Below are 19,437 nucleotides of genomic sequence, written 5' to 3'. Positions count from 1 at the left end.
CAACTTATTTCGCACATAAAGAAACTAAAAAAAATAGGGTTAAGTGACTTAAATGAGCAAGTGACTTGCTCAGAATCACACAGTCAGTAAGTGCCTTAAGTTATTTTGAACTCACAGAGATGAGTCTTCCTGATTCTAGGGTCCAGCATTCTATTCTCTGCACCACCTTGATGCCCTACTGTATTTCTTTTCAAGAACAAATAGTTATTCATTTGTAACTAGCATATTAATTACCAGTGTGGATGTATGTGCTATTAACCATGTAAAAACATTTTCTTCTAATAAGTATATCAAGCTTTCTACAGAAATGATCCAATGTTTTATAATAGCAACCCAAATATTTGAACAGATATCTGCAGAAGAGATGTCATATGTCTTTCAGAGAACATGTCCACAGCTCACACCAGCTTCTGCCATTTTGACATGTACTATATAACATGACTGAAAAAAAAAGACTGTATGCCATGCGTTCTTTCCTCATAAAAGTACTCCCAGTATACTTTCTGAACACAAGTGCAATTTATTCTTTCATAACAATGCTGTGATTATACCACATAAGGTGATTTCTGACAAGAATGTACATATGTTCCATAAAGAATATATTTGGTTAAAAAAAAAAAAAAACCCTTGCACTAACATCATATCTATGTATTTTGCTTTTAGTGAACTGCCATCCTGGATTACATAGATGACTTTTTTGACAGAATAATTTGTCTCTGACAGAAGTAGTAAGAATCTTGTGTAAGAGAACAAAATGACTTCCACTCTGACTTCAGCCGCAAATAAATAGAGGCGTAACTCTGAAATACCTTAGTTTTATTAAGTAATCAGTTACAATTCAGTCATTCATATTTGTCAATTGTTATCATCTTCCAGACTTTTTAGTACCTGTTTTCAACCTAGACCACCATTTTGTTTCTAAATACTTTCTAAATTGCCCTTTTGCAGGCCTCAAGTGATTCTTCATTTTTAGAGAGTATTAGAATTTGAAAACAAACTCATTATCACTGTCTTCATATAATTTATAATTGTATATCCTGAATATTTTCCCTTTCAACCTTATTTTTCCAGAACAGAATTTTGAAGACTATTTATTTCATTTGCCCTCTTTCTGCTTTTCTGGTCCTCTTAACCTTAATCCCCATCTTGGTCCCTGCAGTGCAATGACCTTGGCTTCCTTGATGTTCCTCAAACAAGATACTTATCTCTCATTTCTGGCCATTTTTAGTGATTATCCTCCTTGCCTGGAACTTTCTCTCTCCTCATCTCCACATTCTGCCTTCCTTGAAGTCTCCACTAAAATCAAACAGTCAGTAAACAATTATTAAGTACTGGCTATCACTTCCAGGCATTGTGCTAAGCACTAGTAATACAAAAAGCCAAAACAGGGCCTTGCTGCTTGTAGCTCACACTCAAGTGGAGTTAAAGTGGAGTTAAATGTAATTACTTCAGTTATGAAACTATTCCCCCAACCCAAACTTTTTTTACTTTATTTTTAGAAAATTCAGTAATTCACAACTTTTCTGGATACAAGCATGCTTCCCCATTAATATTTGTAATTTTATCAAATATATTTATTCCTCATTTTAAAAGTCACAAATTAGTCTCTTTCCACACCATTGATACCTATGACATTTGAAATCTGTTCAGTCCACAGAAGTATATTTTATTAATACTTACTTTACCTGAAGGCCAAAGTGAGGATGTGTTACTCAGATACTAAGTTGGACCCTCATGGATAATTGGATTTGAGGGGGAACAGGAAAAAATTGTAATAGAGGGACTTTCCTTTGGGAATACCCTATAGGCTGTGCCAAGTTTACTCTAGTTTATATACACAGTGACAAGAAACTCATTGTCTCTGCTCCTATAATATATAGGAATTTTCTGAGATTTATTCTTTTGAAAACCACTTTTTTAACCTTTTAGGAAACATATGAAAATGGGTACTTGCCTCTTAGAGACCATGCCTAAGTGTGAAGGAGCAGGTCAATTCTCAAAAGCCCCCACAGCTGTGACTCATAACACACTTGAAGGAATTGCAAACCAGCTTTTACTGGCATAGATGTTGCTTGTGAATTGGGAAAAAAATGAATTAGAGGCAAGGGGCGGGGTCAGAGAATGCAATTGCCTCTCAGTCTCATTATCATCCTCTCACATGAAGGATCTATTCTGCTGGTCAGAATTAGATCCCCAGCAGCCAGTAGCAGGTTGCTCCTGTAACACTTGCCTGTCTCAATCTGCTATTATTTCATAGCCTTTATTCTTTAGTTCCTTACTGTTGTTAGTCATAACTTCTCTGACTCTGTATAAAACTGATTGAAATTTGCTGACATAGTTTTCCCCTATTACACATTTTTCATTGGTCCAAAGTACTTTTTTTTTTTACTGTGAGGTTGTTTTGTTTTTAAATCAGAAAGGTTTTGAAATTTTAACTTTAATAATATCCATTAAAGAATTTACAATATTTATGTAAAGCAGTGCAGAAATAGAATTAAAAGTCTAATTTTCAAATATATTTTTTTCATCCCTTACCTAATCATTTTTCTTTTATTTTAATGATTTTCCTTTCACCTGACTTCTCAAGCTTCTAGTCTTCAAATTAAAATCCCATTTTTACAAGAAGCCAAAACTGCTAATCCTTTTCCCCCTGAGATTACCTGCAATTTAACATATATATCTTGTTTGGTATAGTTGCTTTCATGTTGTCTCTCCTTTTAGACTGACCTCCCTGAAAATGGACTGATTTGCCTTTCTTTGAAACCATCCTGTTTAGTACACTATATGACACACAGTAGATGCTTCCTAATTTGACTTTCCTTGACTCAAATTTTTAGCATAATTGTACTAGTTTAGCTTATAATTACTACTTAGATGAGAAGGGGAAAACGCTTAGTGTCTTTGAAAGATTACTGTGTAATTCTTCCATCTTAGCAGATATTAAAGCAGTTGTCAAGGGAAGTTTTAGAAAGCATTCTCACCTTCTGAAAACTGTTTTGACCTTTTGTAAAAAATTTTTTTTTCTGTATTATTAGAATGGTTTCATTTATCTATATACTAAACACATGTAAGTGGTGGTTTCAGGGCTTTTATTATAGTTTGAGATGTTTTCTTGTGAATTTAGGATAATTGATTGTAATGTCTGAGCTAGCTTTTGGAGGATCTTGGGACCAGCCTGAGTCCTTGGTCTTAGCGAAGGAGGCAGGAGAGCCACCAGAGACTGGTCAAAGATAGAATGTCAATGTTCCAATCCTTCTTTGCCCTTATATACCTTACTGTAATTACATCATTACAGCATACTGATTATGTGTGAACTTAGAGAAACATTATATCACCACGCTAAGTACTAAGTATATATATGTAAACTAGTGAACCATTATCTCCTCAATTCCACTGAGTTAACACCTTGTTTCAAGTATACTTCTCAGGAGTTCAGACTCTACAATTGATGACGTTTTTTTTATACTAATAGTTTTTTATTTTTCAAAATATATGCAAAGATAGTTTTCAACATTCACCTTTGCAAAACTTTGTGTTTCAAATTTTCTTTCCCTTCCTCTCCCTCACTCCATCCCCTAGACAGCAAGCAATGCAATACAGGTTAAATATGTGCAATTCTTCTAATCTTATTCCCATATTAATTATGCTGTGTGCACACACACACACACATCAGATCAAAAGGAAAAAAAAACACAAGAGAGAAAAAAAACAAGCAAATACCACCACCACCGCCCCCCAAGCCCTGAAACCACCACTTACATGTGTTTAGTATATAGATAAATGAAACCATTCTAAAGGTGAAAATACTATGCTTTGATCCATATTCTGTTTCCATAGTTCTTTCTCTGAATACAGATGGCTATTTCCATCACAAGTCTATTGTAATTGCCTTGAATTATCTATCTCATTGTTGAAAATAGCCAACCAAATCTATCAAACTGATCATCAACAGTCTCATTCTTGCTGTGTTTTCTTGGTTCTTGGTGACTTTTAATATATATTTATGTTTAATATAATATTTAATATTTATATTAATGATATTATTATATATAAATACAATGTGTTTATATATAAATATTATATTTAAAGCAATATATTATAATATAATAATAATATATAATATATACACATATACAATATACATAAAAAAGAAATAAAATGCATGTCTTTAAAAAAATTTTTACAGATTTTTCTTTATTTTTCTTCCTTTGTTATTTTTTTAGGGTTCCAGGAATAACCATTGCTACAGATATCATTTGTGGTTTTCCTGGAGAAACAGATCAAGATTTTCAAGATACAATGAAACTGGTTGAAGACTATAAGTTTCCCAGCCTTTTTATTAATCAATTTTATCCACGACCAGGGACTCCTGCTGCAAAAATGCAACAAGTTCCAGCACATGTGGTAAGATGTCTTTCTTTCTTTCTTTCTTTCTTTCTTTCTTTCTTTCTTTCTTTCTTTCTTTCTTTCTTTCTTTCTTATTTTATCATTCTTTAAAATGTTCTTCTGCCAGTAGTTGCAAAAATATAACTGAGTCTGTCTACTTTTCTGAATTTATAATAGCAAATTTATGAAGTGTGTATCATGGAATTTACAAATTGAAAGAGAACTCTTTGGTTCTGAATAAAACAATAGCAAGAAGATATTTTGAGAATTAAATCATTCAGTTCTCTGTCATTCAGCAATTATGCCAAAAGAAAAACCTCAAAATGTTGATGTTTAAAGTCAAGGTTTATATTTTTAGTCTAGTATATGGATCTTTAACTTAAAAAAAGTAGTGCTTTCACTGAAAGGGAATGCAGAAGTTGTGTTTTGTGCTTACCTTTGAGATTAATTTAAAGCAAGAGATACTCATACCTCCTCAGTATCTTCCTTCTCTGTGACTTGTCCCTCCTGATTGTAAAAGATACAGGACTGATCAGAGAGCTCCTCTTAGATACTCCATTTTAGCACAGAGATCAATGCAACCAATCTCATTATTTCATCCCTGACTACAGAACTACATAAAGCCTATTCTTTCCCTATTTCTCAGTTTCTTCTCACGTGCTATCTTCCTCTATTAAATTAGAAGCTCCCTGAGGACAGAAACTAAGTTGGTTTGGGGTTTTGTTGTGTTGTGTTTTGTTTTTTGCCTCTCTTTGATATCCTTAGGGTTTAAGGACTATGTCGAATATGTAATTCTTGTTCATTCATTCTGTCAGTCCTAACCTTCAAATATCACTGCAAGGCAGACTTCTATCCTCTGCTATCTCCCAAAGCCTGTCCAAGCTTCCATGATACCATGTATCCATCCCTTCTTCTACTGTTCCCTTTTTCCTTTTTCCTTCAGTCTTTCTCAACATCAAGTCTTTTCCAATGGATGCCTAATAAAACACTTATTGACTTGACTAGTTTTAATCATTGTGTTCCCAAATATAAATCCATCACCATTATGAGTTTGAGATTTGTAGGACTTCTGAATTCAACAAACATTTGCAGAGTATCCCTTATTTGTTATCTTCTGAGGAAATGAAGACAAAAATGAAGCAATACTTACTCTTAGGAAACATTTTGCTGGAAGAAAACAACATAGATTTATAGAAACTTGAACATGTGAGGAAAAGCACAGTGCCCTGGAAATGGTCCTCAATTTAAAGTCTGAGGGTTTAACTTCATATCCTAACTCTGCTATTTATTATCTGTGGGACCTTGAGTAAATCACAACCCAGCCATTACCATGCCACCTTGGTTCTTGCTGTGCTCCTCATCTCCCTCATACAAAAACACATTTTGTGCCTGGGACCTGCGCTCAGAGAAATGTGCTCTCAAAACCAAGCTGCTATGCCACTTTTCAATTATCATTTCCAAGCCATGCAACTGTTTCCTTCATATGTTGTCTTTCTCCAAAATTGCAATGTAAGTTCCTTTACAATAGAGACCATCTTAATAACTTGTGTTTGCATTCTCAGTACTTAGCATAAGGCCCTAGATTTAGTTTATATTTAATATTTAATAAATGGCTTTTTATTTGTTCACTTCTTTTCACTGGGCCTCAGTTTTTCCTATGTAAAGTGAGATGTTTTAACTCGGGGACCTCTAATATCCCTTCAAAATCTATAACACTGATCATTTAATGATTTGTTAATATATAGTCATTTGAGGGAGGATATGAGAATTCAACTAAGAATGGTAGGAGATAAAAGAAGACTCACATAATATGTGGTATTTGAATTCAATCTTTAAAAAAAGTTAAGGTTACAGAAAGGAGAAGTGAGAAGGAAGAATATTCCATTGTCTCTACTAAGGACAAAGGAATAAGATGTAAGATTACTCATTCCTCAGTCAATGTTGTGTTTTTCTTCAATCAAAAAGAATCAAAATAAATCAGCACGCCAGTGTCAGTCTGACTGTAGCTTATCAAACCAATACAAGCTCGGAATATTGTGTCACAGGTTGGGCACAGATGCTCAACATGAACATTTGGAATGAAGATGTCTCTAAGTTTGTGCATCTCATATTTCTTTTGAGCTACCACAATTCTGCTTTGCTCTTACAGCATAGTGCCTTCTTTGACGCAGGTATAGCATGTTGGATGTTCCATTGCCAGTGTTTCCTTTGTCTCACAATCAATTAAAAAGTTCTTCAGAGAGACCTTGAGAGTGTCCTTGTATCACTTCTTCTGACCTCTGTGTGAGGACTTGTCTTTTGTGAATTCTCTGTACATTTTTAGGCAAATGTAGATGACTAGTCTGTCAGAATTGAACATTCTGCAAAGGAGTTTGAATGCTTCGCAGTTCAGCTTGAGAAAGGATCTCAGTGCCTGGGACTTTGTCATGTTGAATGATGTTCAGAAACTTCCTAAGATAGTGCAGTAGAAGTGATTCACTTGGTACTGGTTTACAGCTCAATTTTCAGGGACATATAATAATGAGATAAATAAACATGTTTATACAAGCTAAGTACAGGATAAATAGAAAATAGTCAACAGAAGGAAAAGAATTAAGAGTGGTTAGGAAAGACTTCCTGTAGTGGGTATAATTTCAGTTGGGACTTGAAGACAACTGGGAAAGCCAGGAGATGGAGATGAAGATGGAGAGCATGTCTAACATTGGTTACAGCCAAAGAAAATATCCAGAGCTGAGAGATAGAGTGTCTTGTTAATAAAACAGCAAGGTTTTATGAGTGGCTGAATGAGTATATTAAAGAGTAGGGGATGGAAGTGTAAGATGTAAGAAGCCTGGAAATGTAGAGGAAGAATGAGCTATGAAAGTATGTGAATGCTAAACAGAGGTGATAGGGAGCCACTGGAATTTATTGAGTAAAGGGGTGAAGTGGTCAAATCTGTGAATCTGTGCTTTAGGAAAAATCACTGATGTTAGCAAAATGAAAAATAAATTAAAATCTTGCAATAGGCAGGCTAACCAGCAAGTTATTGTATATAAATATATGTGTGAGATGATGAGATCCTGTACCAGGATGATTACAGTATCAGAAAAGAAAAGGAGGCATATTTGAGAGATATTACAAAGGTGAAATGGATAGATCTTGGCAAAGATTGCATGTGGGACTTAAGAGATAATGAGGAGTCAAGGATGATAGCTTCATTGCAATCCTGAGGACCTGAGATGATGGGGGTTGTCTTCAATCATAATAGGGAAATGAGAAGAAGAGTTTTGTTTTGGACATATTGAGTTTGAGATTTCTGCTGGATATCCAATTTCAGGTGTCTGAAAGGCAATTAGAGATGCAAGGTTGGAGGTTAGCAGAGAGATTAGGGCAAGATAGGTAAACTTGAAAATCATCAGTCTGGAGTAATGGAATCCATAGGAGCTGATGAGATCACCAAATGATGTAGTGTAGAGGGAGAAGAGAAGATTGCTCAGGACAGAGCCCAGGGAGATATTCATGGTTAGCAGACAGGACCTGGATGAGGATCCAGCAAAGGAAACTGCAAAAGAGCAGTCAAATAGGGAAGAAGACAGTGTCCTAAAAAAACCTAGAGAGAAAAAATATCAATAAGAAGTGCATCAACAGTGTCAAAAGCAGCAAAGAGATCAAGAAAAGTTGAGAAAAGACCATTGCATTTGGCAATTGAGAGATTATCATTAAATTTGGAAGGAACAATGTTGATGAAATGAAGAGATTAGAAACAGGATTGTAGGGGTTAAAAAGAAAGTGAGAGAAGAAGACATAGAAACACACCTGACCTTCACAATGAGTTTAACCACAAAGGACAAAAGAGATGAAAGATAATCATTAATGGGGATGAAAGGATCAAGTCAAGGGTTTTTTTTTTTGTTTTGTTTTGTTTTTATTTATTTGAGGATAGGAGAGACATGGACATGTTTGTTGGCAGCAGTGAAAGAGTCAATAGAGAAAATGGGGATATTAAAAGTAGCTCTCTCTTGGAGAAGACAGTATAGGTTGGTCTTGCTTGTGTAAATAGAGGAGTTTGCCTTGGTAAAGAGTAGGGCTATGTTTTTTCTGTGAGACACAGTTAAAAGAGGAGATTGTGGCAAAAATAAATTGAGTGATATGAGATCTTGAAATGGGTAGAAGAGGGATCTCAAGGCAAATGGCCTATTTTTTTTTTTCCTGTAAAATATGAGGGAAGATTTTCCGCTGAGAGTGGAAAGGAGAGCCATTAAGGACAAATTAAAGGATATAAAAAAGCCTCTGTAGAAAAGTGCTGTAGTGATTTGATAAGAAAGTTGTAGAAGAATAATTTAGCAATAGTGAGGACCTAGTTGAAATAATATAACATAAATTTGTAGTAGATACATTTGGAATGGTATTGTGATTTTCCCCACCTTGGTTCAATAGTTTATACATAGGAGCAAAGGTATCAGATGGTGAAAGTTATCCAAAGCTGAAGCTTGGAAATGCTATATGACAAGGGGACCAGGGATTCAAGAAAAAAGTACAGAAGGAATCAAGGTGGGAAACAGAATGGTTAGAGCAGTGATGATGTACTGGGAGAGAATTGAGGGGTTAAGAGATTGTAGATCATGATGTGAAATGAAAAGGAAGATTTTTAAGAAAAATCAAAGAAAGAGGTAGAAAGGCAGTAGATTATGGTCAGATAAGGGCATTTCAGAGTTCTTGAACACGGAGGTTATTTTTGTAGCTGATGACAAAGTCAAGAGTTTGACTATCTTTGTTTATTGCTGAGTTGACCTAGAGGAATAGGTTATGGGAAATGAGTAGATTGAGGAATTGAATCATCAGAGTATTTGAGGAAGAGTCAATATATCCCCTAGTATGAGAGCAGGAATTGGGGAGGAAAGAAAAATTGTAAGCCAGGTACCAAACTCATTGAGAAAGAAAGGAAAGTGACCTGGATTTTTATAGACAATAGTTAACTGGATTTTCATTGGATGGAAGATATGAGTTGTATGAATCTCAAAAGAAAAGAGGTAACATAGTAATGGAAATAGAGTGAAGGAAGAACATTCAAGTGGGAGTGGAAAGCAAGTAGTATTCCAACTCCCTCCCTTGCTCTTTGAGTTTCAGGGATACAATAAGAAAGATAATAAGAAATAATACATTATGAAAAGGATGACCAGAGAGGCTGTGTCATCAAGCGGGAGCCAAGCCTTAATGATAACTAAAAGATAGAAAGAGTGAAAGAAGAAAGATTTAAGATGGTGTAAATTTGTTGCCTATGGAATAGACATTTCCAGAAGACACAATGGCCTGTATAACATTTGATTGGGACTTTGAGTTTGGAAGATTGGGAGTGATGGGCATAAAAAATCTGGTGGTAGGATTGGAGATTTAAATGATGACCTATAGGCTTTCAGAATCACTGTAATATGTAGGATATAACCAGGAATAAGTATGTTAATCATTGAGTAGAAGGCTCCACTCATCTTCACAAAGGAGGCTGTGAATCAAATAGAAGACATGCACAGAGTAAAAATGAAGACACTCAAGATAAGTTGGAAAGTCCCATCTTAAAGCTTTTCTTCCAAAGACCTTAATTATGTTAGATATTGCACAGGAAGAGACAGAAATCAAATGTGCAGAGCAGGAGATGATGACCCATTCCCCATCAGCTTTCCTCTTCCTACCTTCAAGAGGTGAACAGAGATGAAATTGGAGCAGCAAATAAATTAGTTTGCTAGAATAATATAAACTCAGTCTAGAAAAATAAAACAAGGCAGATAATGAAAAGTTTTAAGTATGATGTGGTAATGGTTGTACTAAATGCAGTCAGAAAGCTTTCTGTGCAAGAGATTGAATGAAACCATGCTTTAAGAATATTAGTTTGACAGATATGTGAAAAACATGGATAAAAAAGAGTGAATTAGAACAAGGAGCCCATTTAAGAACTTAATGGACTAGTTTCAGTGAGTAATAGTGAGGATATGAACTATTATGCTTTTGTTATAAGTAGAGTTCAGAAGGATATAACTGAGAGATGTTATAACGTCTACAAGACCTGATAATTATTTGGATTTGCAGAGAGGGGAGAAGAGTCAAGAATATCTGAAAGTTAGATATGTACATTTGGGAGTGAGAAATATAGAGCTGATAGTTTAGTCCATGGGAATTGAAAGGAAGAAGATGGATAGAGAGCATCCATATCAGAACATTTTAACTTTACCATACTGAGGGGCAGGATATGGATGATAATCTTTCAAAGAAGACTGAGAACAGGCAAATAACTAAGAAGAGATGTCAAAAAGAATACAAAATACAATGGAAGAGAGAATATTGAGGAATAGGATACGTTCAACAATGTCAAATGATGTAAAAAATTCAAGAAAGGATGGCTAAGACCATTGGATTTTACAGCTAAGAAATCATTAGTAACCTTGTAGAATGCAGTTTCAGTTAAATAGCACTATCAGAAGCCGTGTTCCTAGGAGTTGAGGAGCTTTAAGAAAGCTGAGACAAGCAATCTCCAAATAAAACTTTTTTTTTTTTTAGCAAATTTAAATGTATTTATTTATTTTTTCTTTTTTCATTTATTTATTTATTTTTATTTAATAGCCTTCTATTTACAGGTTATATGCATGGATAACTTTACAGCATTAACAATTGCTAAACCTCTTGTTCCAGTTTTTTATCTCTTACCCCCCACCCCCTCCCCTAGATGGCAGGATGACCAGTAGATGTTAAATACATTAAAATATAAATTAGATACATAATAAGTATACATGACCAAAACATTATTTTGCTGTATAAAAAGAATCAGACTCTGAAATATTGTACAATTAGCTTGTGAAGGAAATCAAAAATGTAGCTGGGCATAAATATAGGGATTGGGAATTCAATGTAATGGTTTTTAGTTCTCTCCCAAAGTTCTTTCTCTGGGCATAGTTGGTTCAGTTCATTACTGCTCCATTGGAAATGATTTGGTTGATCTCGTTGCTGAGGATGGCCAGGTCCATCAGAACTAAATATAGTATTATTGTTGAAGTATATAATGATCTCCTGGTCCTGGTCATTTCACTCAGCATCAGTTCGTGTAAGTCTCTCCAGGCCTTTCTGAAATCATCCTGTTGGTCATTTCTTACAGAACAGTAATATTCCATAATATTCATATACCACAATTTATTCAGCCATTCTCCAACTGATGGACATCCATTCACTTTCCAGTTTCTAGCCACTACAAAAAGGGCTGCCACAAACATTCGTGCACATACAGGTCCCTTTCCCTTCTTTATAATCTCTTTGGGATATAATCCCAGTAGTAACACTGCTGGATCAAAGGGTATGCACAGTTTGATAACTTTTTGAGCATAGTTCCAAACTACTCTCCAAAATGGTTGGATTCGTTCACAACTCCACCAACAATGCATCAATGTCCCAGTTTTCCCGCGTCCCCTCCAACAATCATCATTATTTTTTCCTGTCATCTTAGCCAATCTGACAGGTGTGTAGTGGTATCTTAGAGTTGTCTTAATTCACATTTCTCTGATTAATAATGACTTGGAGCATCTTTTCATATGACTAGAAATAGTTTCAATTTCTTCATCTGAGAATTGTCTGTTCATATCCTTTGACCATTTTTCAATTGGAGAATGGCTTGATTTTTTATAAATTAGAGTTAATTCTCTATATATTTTGGAAATGAGGCCTTTATCAGAACCTTTGACTGTAAAAATATTTTCCCAGTTTAAAAGCTTCCCTTCTAATCTTGTCTGCATTAGTTTTGTTTGTACAAAAACTTTTCAGTTTGGGTATAATCGAAATTTTCTATTTTGTGATCAGTAATGATCTCTAGTTCTGCTTTGGTCATAAAGTCCTTCCCCTTCCACAGGTCTGAGAGGTAAACTATCCTGTGTTCCTCTAATCCAAATAAAACTTTTATCTGAAACACTTTTAGGTAGGTTTTCTTATCTAATTTATCTCTACACCTAAAGAGATTCTTTTTTTCTCCAAAAAAAATGTTTTTTACTAGTTTGATTAAGCCAGTAAGTATCTATTAAAAATCTGTCCTCTACCTGGCCCACTACGAAATCTTAAACATACAAAGAAAAGCAAAAAAACTGTTCTTACCCACAAGAATCACCCATTCTAAAGAGAAAGACAACTTGCAAAGAATAATTATTAAAATAAAATAAATATAATAAATAGTATAATATATTATATAACTACAATATATAATATATTATACTATTTATTATATTTATATAACTATTGTGTAACTACAATATTTATTAACATAATTAATTATTAATCCCCACTAATTAATTAATTTTGGGTTTTATTAGTTTATAATTAAAATTAATAAAATAATATTTAATAGATAATAACAATTATAATGATAAATAATATATTATATATAAGATAATATAATAAATAATAAATAAAATAAAAGTAAAGTAAATTGGAGGAAATATGAGAAGAAATGCTAACTAGCATCTGGCAGATTTGGGAAGACCTCTTACAAAAGGGAGAATTTTAGCTGACATTTTAAAGAAGCCAGAGAAACCATGAGACGAAACATTCCAGGTACGGGGAGGGGATAGCCAATAAAAATATAGACAGTCTAAAGATATAGTATCTTGTTTGAGAAGCAAAAGGAGCTATGTTTCTGGATTGCAAAGTATATGGGGAGAAAAGTATAAGAAGTCTGGAGAAGTGGGAAGGGACCAAGTTGTGAACGACTTTAAAAATCAAAGAAAAGTTTTTTTATTCAATCCTGGAGGTAACAGGAAGACAGTGGAATTTTTCAAGTTTAGGGAGATGATGTGGTCAGATCTCAGCTTTAGAAAAATTACTTTGGTATCAGAGTGAGAAAAGGCTCAAGACAGAAAAAACAACTGGAAGGCTATTGTCTATACCTATAGTCTAGGTATAAGAGAACAAAAACCTGCACCTTGATTGTTGCAGTGTCCAAGGAGAGAAGTAGACATATAGAAAAGAGGGTCCAAAAATAGTCAGCAGTAATTAATTACACTTAATAGAGACACTAAATTGCTTCAAAAATAGGCTCTTGTGAAAAGTTGAGTAATTCTCTTTTTTTATTTTCATTTTTAGTTATGCTGAAAATTTTTTCAGTTTTGCTTTATTTCTATTTTCCCCAAGAAATTGTCAAAACTAAAACTAGAATGTTTCTAATACTATATTTGCTAATATTTACAAATATATAGATAGCAAATATGCTTTGATCTTACTCTCCCAGAGCAAAGTCAGTTGTATTTCCCCCTCAGTATCCTAGGATAACTTGAGGGGTTTAGGGTATCTCTAATGTCATTGGCTCAGATACTATATATGGTCTCCCTTTATTAGCCTTCTGTGATTAGCACTACATTTAATCACTTAACAGCAATTAGCTTTTAGAGGTATACTTACTACAAAGAAAGGGAATAGAATATGTATGACATGGGAGACAGACATAGGAGTGTTCAGCATAGCGTGGCCTCATCAAAGAAAGTGTTGTGCTCTATGAGCAAAACAGAATTGAAGTAGCCTAAAGGAAATGCAAAATACACAAAATTACAGAAGCTACCCTAGGTGTTCATAGGATGGATTATTGGACTGTTTGTGTCTGACCTGTGGTAGAACATTCTGAGCTCATATTGGTCTGATCAGCCACAGTCGGACATACTCGATTCTAACATACTGATGTTATTTTGGTCGTCTTGAGAACCAAGACCACCATTACTTCAAGGATATAGCAATTATTGGTCATTTGGTTTTCTCCTTTTTAATTAAATAAGCTCATGGTTTATTTTATTTTATTTTTTAAATTAAAATAAAAAATTTTTTAAAGCTTTTAATTTTATTCATTAATTCAATCAATTATTATTGATCTTTTCTTTGATTTTCAAGGGTTTTGTACTTAATTGTTCTTTTGGTTTTTTATTTGTTGCTTTTTAACTGCATATCTAATCTCTTCTTTTTTTTCTTTTGCTGACAGAGTATTTAGAAATATGAATATTTCCCAAAGGACTACCTTAGCTTTATTTCCAAAATGTTGCTCATTTTCCCAATTGCCATTATCTTTAATGAGATTTATTTATCATTCCTATAATAGTTCATCACATTCATAGTCACAGTTGTGATCACTAAGCATTTCCCTCCACACCATTCTCTTTAAATCACAAATTCTTTTGGAATAAATTATTTAGTTTTCAGTTACTTTTAATCCTTTCTTCCATAGATCTTTAAATAATTTTATTGCATTGTGAATAAAGCATATGTGTTAAGATTACTGATGTTCTTTATTTGTGAAGTGTTTATGCCCTAACTCATGGTCAGTTTTTGTAATGGTGCCAGTCACAATTTATTACATGATTGTTTTTCCTATTCCCCTTAAACAAAAAGTTTCCAGGCATCTCTCATATCTTTACTTTTCTAAAATAATTTCTCAATTTATTTCTTGTTTACTTTTCTTTTTGGTCAACCCTTTCTAGATCTGATAGAATTACATTGAGATTTCCCACTATTATAGTTTTACTTTCTATTTCTACTGTGTCTCTCTTAGATTTTCCTTATTTAAATTCTGTGCCATTTAGTTTATATATTTTAAGTATTAATATTCATTGACTACAGAGCCTTTTGGTGAAATGTTTTTTAATCATTTTTATTCAAATTTATCCTTATCTGAGAATCTGATTGATATTTTTTAATTTAGCTGAAACACAACAGATTTTTTTTCTCCAGCTCTTTATTTTAATTTATAACTTAATATTTCATCTAAGTTTTTTGTAAATAATGTGTTGTTAAACTCTTATTTTCTAATACAGTCTGCTACCTTCTCCCTATTTATGTATGAGTTCATCTCATTCATAGTCAGAGTGTTATCACTACTTCCCTACATGCCATTCTCTCATATATTTTTCTTCCTTTGTTCTCCACCCATTTTTTAAAAGGGTCATGGGAGAGAAATATGCTTAACATTGGTGTCCTATGCTTAATGAAATCAACTTAATTTCTTCCTTTCTTCTTTTCCCCTCACTCAGATTCCAGTCACTGTTCTTATTTTTTCTTTCTTTTTTTTCCAAAAATTTCTTCATAACTCCCTGTATAAACATATATATATATACATACACACACACACACACACATATATATATAATCCTTCTACAAATCCAAGTGTGTTTTGCTTATGACCAATCTTCCTTCCCCACTGAATTTCATTAATTCCATAACCTTTTCTAAAATTCACCTCTTTTCTCTCCCTAATTCCTATTTCCTTGATGTACTGAATGTATTTGTATACTGAAATGTGTGTGTGTGCATCCACTATACAAGTGCACCTGTTTGCACAAGCAAGGGTTATCCCCCTTTCTTCAAGTTACATGAAAATGAGGCTCAAGTAATGTCTGCTCCTCCCACTCCTTCTTCATTTGTATATACTTCTGCTTGCTTATCATCATTATGTGAAATCGCTCCTTTCTGTATGGTATCTTTCTTTCCTTCCTTTTTTGAGGTCATCAAATATAACAAAAACACTCCCACGCCATAATTGACTTCACTTAATGAACCCTGAGGACAATGTAGGCTGAGGACATGCTTAAATCCTTTCCCTCTCCCCAATTAGAATGTAAATATAATCTTTTAAAGTACTTTCTTTTACTTGTATTACATGTTTGTCTGAATTCTTACATTTGTATTCAAAAGGTCTTCTGTCTTCTCAATTCTGGTATTTTCAAAAGAAATTCTTCTGGTCTTTCAATTTTATTTTTTTAAAAAGTTTGTTTTCCCCCTTTGAAATTTTTAAAAATCTATTTCTGGCATGAAATAAATTTTTTCATTTTAAATCTATTTCTCTTTTGCCTATTGAAATATCACATTGTATCCTTTTTACTGCTTTATATTAGTTATTGCTAATCTGGTATAATATTGACTCTAGTTCCTTGGTACTAGGTAATTATTTTTCTGGTTATTTGTTATAGCTCTTTTCTTCTTTAACTGGATGCTCTAAATTATGGCTATGATAATACTGGGAATTTTTGTTGTTGTTGTTTTTGTTTATTTTCTCTCCAGGAGTAGACAATTGGATTCTTTCTATTTTAATGTTTTCTTCTTAGGTCAGATTTACAACTTTACAGAGGCCAGAATCTCAGTTCACAATTCAGTTCTGAAGTCAGGGCAATAATTTTTCTGCTTCTAATATTTAGAGGTAGTTTTCTTTCATGATTTCTTGAAATATTATATCCATATTTGTTGGTGATAGTTTTAAAGTAGTCTAATGATTCTTTAATTATCTTTTTTTTAAAACCTGTCTTCTAGATGAGTTGTTTTTTGATATGAGATGCCCTATATTTTCTTTTACTTTAAAAATATTTCACATTATGTCATGGAGTAATTTACTTAGCCTTGGTCCACTCTAATTTTCAGTGTGTCTGTTACTGAGCAGTTATTTGACTTTTCAAATCTTTCTTCCAAAGCTCTCTTTTCCAATTTTTTCCCCTGGCCATTTTCAGTTTCTTTATAATTTAAACAAAACAAGACTTCTTTGATTTCTCCTAGGAATTCCAAATGATCTTCTGGTTAAATTTATTTTTCTTTGAGGGTATATTTTTTCCTTTTAAAGTTTTGTTTTTCAGTTCTCTTCCTCTTTCAGGTATGATGAGAATCTCTGTTAACATAAATATCTCTTTATCTTCTTTTTCATTAACCATTCTTTTGATCTTCCCTTCCACTTTAGAAATTTAGGTTATGCTAAGCTCAAAAAGTTATCAAATTCTGCATACCTTTTGACCCAGCAGTGTTTCTACTGGGTTTATATCCCAAAGAGATCTTAAAGGAGGGAAAGGGACCCACATGTGCAAAAAATTTTTGTGGCAGCTCTTCTTGTAGTGGCAACAAACTGGAAACTGAATGGATCTCCATCAGTTGGAGAATGGCTGAATAAATTATGGTATATGAATGTTATGGAATACTATTGTTCTATAAGAAACAACCAGTAGGGTGATTTCAGAGAGGCCTTAGAGAGACTTACATGAACTGATGCTAAGTGAAATGAGCAGAACCAGGAATGCATTGAAAATGGCAATAAGACTATACAACGATCAATTCTGACAGACATGGCTCTCTTCAACATTGATATGATTCAAACCAGTTCCAATTGTTCAGTGATGAAGAGAGTCATTTACATCCAAAGAGAGAACCATGGGAACAGAATGTGGACCATAACATAGCATTTTCACTCTCTCTGTTGTTTGTTTGCTTGCATTTTGTTTTCTTTCTCAGTTTTTTTTTTCCTTCTTGATCTGATTTTTCTTGTGCAGCAAGATAACTGTATAAATATGTATACATATATTGGATTTAACATATTTTAACATGCATTGGACTACCTGCCATCTAGGCGAAGGGGTAGAAGGAAGGAGGGGAGAATTTGGAACAGAAAGTTTTGCAAGGATCAATGCTAAAAAATTACCCATGCATATGTTTTGTAAATAAAAAAGCTTTAATTAAAAAAAAGAATTTTAGTTATGAACAGATACTGTGTATTTGTGACTTTTTATAACCCTGGCCTTTTTCAGATGAGTCCTTGCCACTACTTTTTGGGGGGATTGAGCACTTTGTTCTTCAAGGATCACAGAAAAGACTTAGACTAGAGAGCCACTAATTTCCAACATGTTCTTTGTGGTCTAATTACAGCCATACGGTTATATTTGCATATTGAGACTTTCTCGGCTCACGAATTTATTATTTTATGCAACACAGCTGCAGACTTCCCCATAGGTATTCCATAGGTAATCTACTTCTAGAAGTAGAGTCTTGCAGCAATCCAGTTCTGGGATCAGAGTGAATATCCTATGAATCTATTCTGAATAAAAGAGCTGAGTCTGAAAGTGTTATGCACTTGTATTCCATAATTCCTACCTCTTGGGATGAAATGAAGACTAATTGCGAAATTTTTTTTCCCCTTTATATTTTTGTTGGAATTTTATAGGTAGAATCTAAGCCATACTTCCTTCTGTTCTGTTATCTTTGCTTGGCTCACTATGAAAATCACAGAGATCACAATAAGATTTCATCTATTCTGACTCTTTGTAGAACACTTTTTTTTTTTAGAACTTTTAATTATTCTCTAAACTCTGTGATTTCATTTTTCTATTATTTCCCTCATCTGATACTGGATCACAAATCTCTTGGGTCTCATATCTCTTGGACTAGGCAAATATCTCTAGGTCCCTATTTCTTTAAACAAAACAAAACAAAGGAGTTGACTGATATGATGGTGATGAAACTGTGTTAACCTCTGTCTATCATGGCCCTTTATTCTGTGTGAATAAATAGTTAATGGTAAGTAGAGAAAACTGAAAATACTGTCACTTTGTTCTAATTTCTCCCAGCAATACCTAGTTGCCTACTCTCTTCTGTCTCAGTACAGGTATTGTAACTTTGTTAGGAATCATTTCTTTTGAATGTTTGTGCTTTTTTGTGAGTAATTGGTAGATCACAGATTTTTCTCAATTCAAGAATTCCTGGGCTACATATAGTCAATAGCAAGTTACTCCTAGAATAAGTTCAAAAAAGAGGGTGATACTACTTGAGAACCCACAGATGGTGCTTATATGTTTCTGAATACTACCTTTTCATAAAGCATTCAGCCTCAGAGTGAAAAAAATGAACATGGAGATAACACTTTTTGTACTGACTCCACATTGTATGTGCTTTAAATGATTTTCATTTAATGATGGGCATCTCAAATGGTAAATTAAATTGGACTGAGCTTTTGAAAAAGTATAAAGAAAACCTTCAGGGGAAGATACTCTACTTTGATGCTTGTTGTTTTTGAACTTTCTTTTGCCTTTTTTCTTTCCTTTGTATTGAATGCTGGGTTTTTCTTTAATATCTGATACACCATGAAAACCAGTGATTACAAGTTTCCCCTCCAGACAATGAAGAAGGTAGTAAAAGAATATATGAGATAATTTACTTGGACTTATCTTAGACAAAGAGAACATAAATCCTCCCTTTTAAAAACTCATTTTTATTATTTTTCTACCAATTTTTGTTTCCTTAATGGTAGAGTCTAGATGA

At 33.6% G+C, this 19,437-nt stretch overlaps 1 protein-coding gene across 3 annotated transcripts in view; it reads left to right on the top strand.

Moving 5' to 3' along the window:
* Positions 1 to 19,437, top strand: part of CDKAL1 (CDK5 regulatory subunit associated protein 1 like 1) — a 659,925-nt gene that overhangs the window by 473,226 nt on the left and 167,262 nt on the right. For all 3 annotated transcript variants that reach the window (XM_031946787.1, XM_003760138.4, XM_012541612.3), the window contains exon 12: positions 4,224 to 4,404. In XM_031946787.1, coding sequence (XP_031802647.1) covers positions 4,224 to 4,404 — 181 coding nt within the window. The remainder of the gene's footprint in view (positions 1 to 4,223; positions 4,405 to 19,437) is intronic.

This window comes from Sarcophilus harrisii, chromosome 1, assembly GCF_902635505.1.
Source record: "Sarcophilus harrisii chromosome 1, mSarHar1.11, whole genome shotgun sequence".
Classification (NCBI taxonomy): Eukaryota; Metazoa; Chordata; class Mammalia; order Dasyuromorphia; family Dasyuridae; genus Sarcophilus; species Sarcophilus harrisii.
This window is presented reverse-complemented; position numbering and strand designations above follow the sequence as displayed.